Consider the following 8,299-nt stretch of genomic DNA (forward strand, 5'->3'; position numbering starts at 1 on the left):
ACTACTTGGGATAAGCGTGGCCTGATGCCTAGTTTATGGGGGCCATGGTATCATGTTTATGCTTACGCTACCATGCATTTTCTATGTGTTGCATCGCATGGTTCCTAATGTGCATGGTGGATTTATCCACGAGTTATACCCACAAGCATTGGCTTAATATGATGTTACACAAGTGTTGGTCAGAGATGATGTTCTGTGAGCATTGGCTCGAGATGATGTTCTACGAGCATTGGCTCAAGATGATGTTATATGAGCGGTGGGTCGGGATGATGTTATGGGAATTTTGGCTCATGGTGGTGTTGTGGGAAATTTCGCTCGAGATGGGGATATGTGTCAACTAGTTCATGGTTACAAGCAGGTTTGTATATAGAATATTGGGTGCTAATGTGTGTCTTATATAGGCCCCTTGGTTCACTTTATGTGCATTGGTGCATGTTTGTGACTGATGGGTCGAGTTGTGATTCATGGTATAGCTTGTATGTAGTGCAAGGGTGAGTTTATCTTTATCCTTGTTCCCTTATTGTTTCTTTATAATTGTTGAGTCTTGTAACTTACTCTTGCTTTACATTATTCTAGATAAGGATAAAGAGAAAGTCAAGGGTGGGCCCAACAAAGCTCAGTCCTCCATAGGTAGATGACGTGTATAGGGACACCCTGACCAAAAGACTCTTGGGCATTTTGTTTTGTTTGAGTCCAAAAAAGACATTGTTTTATTTTGTTAGAACGTGTTGTTTTTGGTAAATTGTATTGCTCTTTTGAGTCTACCCTTATAATATATATATATATATATATATAAAGAAGTTTTAATAAAACACATTCAAAAAGATGAAGAATATATAACACATAAAGTACCAATATATGTTTGTTTATTCTACAAGCCATAACTGCCACAACATCAACAGTACTCTAATGAGAATTACTAACATCATTTCAACTCACAACATGACACACTAAGTAATTATTACTTTCTCCCCCAACTTCTAAGTGCATGTATTATTGACTTGTGGAGTACAACATCCATGGAAACTACATATATCAGAGCTGATATATTTCATTTAGTATTGTCAGTGGGTTAGCGGCAAATGGCGCAAAGTTAGTTATCCCATGTTGTTCGTCTATCTGTGCAAGAGAATTAACTTGTATCAGTGATAAGGAAAATCCATAATAACAATAAGAAAGAAGCGAAAAGCATTCATTTTCATATGTCATTACCTTGTCATGCAGATACTTGTTAGCAGCATTTAATATCCCCTCCTGATCATGAAGGAAAATTAGTTAAACTTCTTTAAAGAGAAACCAATCGTGTTAAAACAAATGATATATAGTACAATAGGAAACGATTGTGTTGATTAACTCAAGCTAGCGTAAATGGAAACTAGGTAGTTTGAAACACACGACTTTTGTCATATTCTTCTTGTTAAAATTCTTTGGCTCCAATGATGAAGTAGAAATTGTAAAAAGTAGAAAGATAAAGGTTCAAAAGTAAGGTTTGTCATTTGTTGGTATAATTATATTTTTCTAGAAGAGAATCACCAAAAGAAAGCAAAAAGGATAGCATGGATCGAAAACAAAGCAAGTAAACCAACAACTAATCTTGTGAGGAAAGAAATAATATCATGTATTCGAGTATTTCATGGTGATTTTAATGAAATAATAAAGATTCAATATAGGGGGGGAAATACGTGGGTTTATAACAAGTGCAAAACAATTTGTGACTTTTCTAAATGAGTTAAAACACCTTGTCCTTCCCTTCATTGAAAATAAAGTCACTTGCGATAATGCCACCACAATGACCCGGTTTGATGTATTTGCAAACCAATTTGAGTTTGTTGTTATTATAACTTAAAATAATGGGGTCTGTGAAAGATTCTTATACCTTATTACTAAATTAAATGAACATTATTGGGAACAAAAACATTTTAGATTCTTCTACTTGATACATAACTAGTGGTTACATATGAGATAATATATATTTATTGGGTCAAACAAAATTATGGGAAACCTTAAGCTATTGGAGCTATAGGATGGACCAAATGATTTTAAATAAGTATCTTAGATTCGTGACGTAGAATAATGAAGTGATGGAATATAAAAATCTATTTGGAGAAACATGCAAAAGAAAAAAAGGTAAATGAATCTTTATGGAGATAATATTTCCTAATTAAATGGTGTAAGGAGAAGAAAAATCCAAGGTTCTCTGTCTATCTATTTGTTTCTCTCTCTCTGTAGATATATATATATATATATATCTTTAGTAAAGTGTCTCTCTCCTTGGCCTACTTGCTTTAAGTTCTTCCTCTTTGATTATCTATTATATATATATATGTTAATTGAACCTATGCAAATTAACTCTACTTAACACCATGGCGTAGCTTTAAACCTATTATCCAACTTTTATATCCTAATAAAGGAAAAAAAAAATAGAGAGAGAAAAATATCAAAAAGATTTCTAGAAAAATCTTATAGGCTTGGTTTAATAGTTTATGTGAAAATTTATGGAAGAAATGATTGTTGGATACGCAAATCGAGGTTTCATCGTAGTATTGAAGAATACCGAATCGCTCCGCGAGAAAGTGAGTTATCTATAAAAATTTCAGAAATATAAGAATGATATTTTAGAATTTTTTATGATGAAATTGGAAGAGAAATGCATGATTTGTATTTATTATGAATTTTTTGAGACAATAGATGTGTGAAAATCAAAGAGAAAATGAGAAATAAATAGAACATGGATTCTGAAAATTATGAAGAAATTTATAGGGCTTAAGGATATTGTTTTAGGAATTATTGTGAAGAGAAATTGAGAAAATTTTATGAGAAAGTATTTATTTCATAATCTTGATGAAATAATAGGAGGAAATGAGAAATTATGAAAAGTAGAGAAAAATTAGAAATCTTATTTTCTTAAGTAATTATGATGTTAAGGTATGCCAAGATTCAAAATTGAGTACGATTGAAAGTTCGGTGCGAATTTTGAGGCAAAATTATACAAGGGACAAAAATTATCTTTTTGCAAAATAAGTGGTACTTCCCAACTGGCCTAAATGTTATGATCTTATCATGTTGTCATGCCTTGTTATGAGTATGTTATGTAGATTGCATTTACATGTTTTGATTTATGAAATATGCATATGAGCATAATGAGATTCACAATCATACGTTGCATAGGTTTGGGATTAGGTATTGGTTCTGTTACTTTGTCAAGGGTGCACCCATACACCCCGGTCTAGCAGGGAGACTGGAAAAATGGCGGGTAATCTTAAGGTACAGTCGACCCAAACATGAGAGTTATGATACTATGTGCATTACATACATACATGAGCATTAAATGTGTTGTTTCCCTTACTTAGATGATTCATCATCCAACTTGGGCTTTGCCCTTGGAATATTCAAACGTTCCAGATGAAAATTGTAGCAGAAACGAGGATGAATGAGGCATGAAATGGCACTTAACAAAGTGCATGATGAGTTGTATGATGAGTTGAATGTATGTTATGTAGCTCATGTATTGATATTCTGCTACTTCAAATTCTGAACGTTTTGAGGAATGATGATGTAAAACCCTATTTAAGGTTAATGTTAGTTGAGAACTTACGTTATGTATTAAGTCATGTTGAAAAATTTATGTTCCCGTGATGTAAGAACTGATTTATAATTAATGTTATGATGTTAGGTTTGATTCTAACTTCTACATTTGATATTTATGATAATTTTTCTTGGAGATAAATGAATGGAAATTTCGGGATGGATAAAAGCAATGATATGGTTTAGTCTTAGTTTTAGTAGTATTTAAAAAAAATTATCCCAAAATTGTCCTAAGTTATAACGCGCTCAAAAAACAGGGTGTTACAGATGCACTCCTATTGGATTTTGCGAGTCTCATGAAATTTCAATACCTTATGAGAGAGTCCATCGATTGCCTCTAGTGCTTGCCATTGATAGCATTCTTTATTAGACTTTTCATCGTTTTCCCACAAACGATGCTAATTATTGTTGCCAAACTACAACAATAGATTTATAATGTAGGAAATGTGATCTTGACATCCACGTGTGCTATTGGCAAGACTAACCAAGTAAGGATCAAGTAAGAGAGCTGAATCTAGACGAACCTAGATGAAGGGCCTTCGAGACTAGAGGGCCAAAAGGACATTCGTGGAGCTAAAAAAATGGGGGTCCCAAAAGAGTTTTCGGTAGGTTGGTCTTCCGAAGCTGGGGACAAATAGCCTGGGACTTTGCCTGCGAGCACAACAACGGTCAAAACGTAAGGGACTCCCCCACGCAAGCCCTTTACTGCCTAAGTCTGACAAAGGTCTGAGAAATCTGTCGAATGCATGTTCTAGATAATATGTATGATATTATCAACATGTATTTAGAGGCTTATGCTCATGCCCCAAAGGAGTATGTAAATTATATCTGTTGTTGTGAAGGTGCAACAATGAATTTGTAAAGTGGGAATAGTGATCTTGACATCCCTATGCAAGAATAATCAAGAGGTCTTAAGAGATGATAACGTGTTGGTGTTGATGCATAGTTGCTTGCTGATGAATATGAGCCCTGAAATAATTGACTGCCCTTGAAATAACTGATTGGCACCGAAAAATCGATTGGCCTTGAGGAACCAATTGGCCCTTGGTTCGATTAGCCCTAAAGAATCGACTAGCCTCGAAAAACCATCTGGCCTTGAGAGGAAAATAGAGTCTCGGTGTGGGAATGAGTCCTTCCTAAGTCAGGAGGCAAGCCTCCTATTTATAGAGGAAAGAGAATGGGACACATGGCAGCCATCTCAAATTTCTCGGATGGCATATATTTTGAGTGTATTCTTGGTATATTTCACAGCAATTTGGCTCGAGGAACGCCACCCAGGACACTAAGAATCGAGAGACCCTCAAGAACCGAGAAACCCCCAAAAATTGAGAGATTCTGGAAAGTTTTGAACCGAGAGGTTCTTTGTTGCAATCAAGTTGGGGCATCTCGGCCACCACTTGATGCCTTCTCCTTTGATTTTTTACTTTGGCTCTTCGAGTTATCTTCTTGGGTGTGTTTGACCCATGTCTATTTTTTAATATTTGTCAAGCATATTACTTGCAAAATCAAGCCTATAAATAAGCCATGTATCTAAGCTATTTTGACATCTAGTAATAAAGCAGTCTTCCTCATCTCAAGTATGTTAATTCACACAACACCACATACAACATGGTTGAGTTTAGGAAGAAGGAAGGGTTACCTTCCAACATTATGGTCCATAATTCACACAACACCACATACGTTTAAATTGTGGTCCATAATTTAAACGTCATGAAGATATATGTATATATATGCAGACTTTAGTGGTATTTCATAAATCATGGTAAGTTTTCATAAGAAAAAATTTGTAGTTGTCTTTTGGGTTCTTGAGCTTTTGCTTCGTTTCTTTCTAGTTTTCTTTCTGCCATTGGCACCAAGCTTCTTTTGACATAACATTATATTTATCAGAAAAAGAAAAAAAAGAGAGAGGTTTTCCATATATCTAGAATTAATAAATAAAGATGAAGCCTAACCTTATTCTTCAGTGACTGTATCTCTCTACACATGATGTCCATCTGCAAATGACACCCCCACTAATTAATTAAGAGCTCAAAATTAATGTATATAGCTTAGCGAATACAAATTTTCACATTAATATATAGGAAAAGATTAATAAATTAGCATATACATATATATATATGTACGTAAATTACCTTGGCTGAGCGAATTTGATAAATCCAAATCTCCAGATGCTTTTCGAGCATGTGTAACTCGTCCACTGTCATTGTCCCAAATCCCCCTCCTGACATGTTCCTACAGAGTCATTATCCTACCTTAATTAAATTGCCTCAAATTAACTTAAGAATCAATTATATATATATATATATGATTTACTACTACTACGTACGTACGTACCTATTTAGAGAAACAATATCGATGTTTAATTTATTGGGGAAGAAGAAAATTAAACATGTTAAACTGTACCTCAGACCCTTCTGCAGAAACTCAATTTCACTTCTCAGCATACATGTTTCCTCTTTGGACTCCTGCGATCATGGCGGCATATAAAAACTTTAATTTGCTATACAATTTCAATACTGTTTTTCTTTTTTTTGGGTTCATTTACATAAGTAACTGTACCCTAACAGATATGTAGATATTTTAATATATATTTCAATACTGAATTTGCACTAGGATACAAAATTTTTTATTAAACTTTAATCTATAATAAAAATATTGATAAATTTTTCACTAAAATATAAAAAGATCACTAAATTTCAATTCTTATATACAAATCCATAATTATCGTCAGTTACCGTTAAGAATTAAACTCTACCCAATAATTAAACGATCACTAAATTGTATACTAAAGTATAAAAAGATTATTGAATTTTATAATAAAGTATAGAAAGGTTATTGAAATTTATACTAAAATACATAAATGACACTGAATTTTATACTAAAATATAAAAAAGTTATTGATCTTTTTATGACGTGATATTTTAATATCATATATGAGTCTACATTGTTAGTCACGTCAATATTCTATTAGTTTATTTTAACAACAACGAACGGTAGTTATGGAATTATATAGAAACTAAAATTTTGTTATCTTTTTGTTACAAATTAAAATTTAATAAAAAAAATTATCTTAATGTGTACTTCAGTGCTATTTTTGTCATTTAGCCGCATCAAGCCACGGGAGTGGTAGGACCATGCAGCTTGGTCTCCAAAAGATAGAAAATAACAAGCAAGCATCTGATGCCCAATTAGCACGCAATATATATATGTGTGTGTGTGTGTGTCAAAAAGAAGGATCAATATTCGGCCAGCACGAATACAGATTTCCAATTTCCAAGTATGTTGGGAGTGGAAAATAACTTCTTGTCATGGAAATCAATATGCACATACATAGTTGATTACGTACCTGAAGTTGCTGTTCTCCGGCCTGCTGAGGGAGCTGATCAGTCCCTCCGGTTGACTTCATGTACCTCTCAATAAGCCCTTGCATGGTTCTATATTTATAGACATATGTGTATGCATGTCATGTCATAAAGTCAGTATCGAAAACTACATCTTATCCTAATAAAGGAAGAGTCGATGACCCAGGATGAAAAAAGGGGTATATATATGGTACCCTTTAGTGGCCAGGTCGTAGAGCTTGCCATGGGCGGAGAAAATGAGAACGCCAATTTCAGCATCGCACAGCACGGAGAGCTCCTTGGCCTTCTTAAGGAGACCAGCTCGGCGCTTGCAGAAGGTCACCTGCCGGTGCACCGGGTTCTCTATCCTCTTCATCTGGACCTTCCCACGAGCCATAATTAGTTTCTTTAGACGACTAATTTGTGTGTGTTTTGCTGATTCTTCTCTGCAGACAACCTCCCACTAGTTTGAACTAGCTTCGAGGCTGTTGCACATCTCTCTCCGCACTCTCGCCTTCTCTCCCCAAACTCAGCTCTCTTTTGCAGACCTTCCACTCCTTATATCTCCTCCCCCCCCACCCCCCCTCCCCCCCAACCCCACCCAATGATTCCTCCCCCCACCTCCCACCCACCCCCCTCTCTCTCTCTCTCTCTCAAAAATATACAATATTTCAGTTGGCATCCTTCTTTACACATCAACTTCTTGTTGTTTTTCTTAATTCTACAATATTTCAGTTGGCATCCTTCTTTACACATCAACTTCCTGTTGTTTTTCTTAATTCCATATATATATACATATATATATATAGAGAGAGAGAGAGAGGGGGGGGGGGGGGGGGAGGAGACAGACTTATACCATATTAACAAGAATGAGAGAAGCTCTCCCTCTCAAACACAAGGCATGCTACAACACCCACAAAACACATAAATAAGCTTAATTTGTCATTCCCACTTTGCGGTCAATAGCATGGTGCCATGAAGTGGAACCAGTCGAAGGGTATACTTTCCAGTGGCCCAAAGACTTCATCAAATTCTCACACGACAAATTAAGGACGGCCTCTGTGCCTCTGCCTTTCTAGCTAATTTGAAGGAGTTATATGGGTGCATGGGAACTAGAAAGAATCTAAGACCTACATGTAATGAAACGTTATACAACTTTATATCAAAAAATTTCACTCATATATGTAAATTAAAATACAAAGCATTCATCAGATTTTTTTGGTTTTATCTTCAATACAGAAAATTCATTCGTTTTAACAATATTACTTGTTATGAACAATATTGTACAAACATATTTTTATAACCAAAAAACAGAATAATAAAACTTTTATGTACTCATTACAAAATGAAAGGTTAAGTAGCATAACAATTTA

At 34.8% G+C, this 8,299-nt stretch overlaps 1 protein-coding gene across 2 annotated transcripts; it reads right to left on the minus strand.

Moving 5' to 3' along the window:
* Nucleotides 1-825: 825 nt before the first annotated feature.
* On the minus strand, nt 826-7,468 carry LOC127808224 (agamous-like MADS-box protein AGL12). 2 transcript variants are annotated; one of them, XM_052346660.1, is made up of 7 exons: nt 7,142-7,468; nt 6,932-7,019; nt 5,989-6,050; nt 5,718-5,817; nt 5,538-5,579; nt 1,213-1,254; nt 826-1,119 (listed from the first exon to the last, which is right to left on the minus strand). In XM_052346660.1, the coding sequence occupies exons 1-7, from the start codon at nt 7,321-7,323 to the stop codon at nt 1,036-1,038; spliced, it is 600 nt and encodes a 199-aa protein (XP_052202620.1). In that variant the 5' UTR covers nt 7,324-7,468; the 3' UTR covers nt 826-1,035. The 2 variants fall into 2 exon arrangements, with proteins under 2 accessions (XP_052202620.1, XP_052202622.1); XM_052346662.1 differs by lacking the exons at nt 826-1,119; nt 1,213-1,254 and adding an exon at nt 3,854-4,236.
* Between the last annotated feature and the right edge of the window lie 831 nt (nt 7,469-8,299).

This window comes from Diospyros lotus, chromosome 8 (genome assembly GCF_014633365.1).
Source record: "Diospyros lotus cultivar Yz01 chromosome 8, ASM1463336v1, whole genome shotgun sequence".
NCBI lineage: Eukaryota > Viridiplantae > Streptophyta > Magnoliopsida > Ericales > Ebenaceae > Diospyros > Diospyros lotus.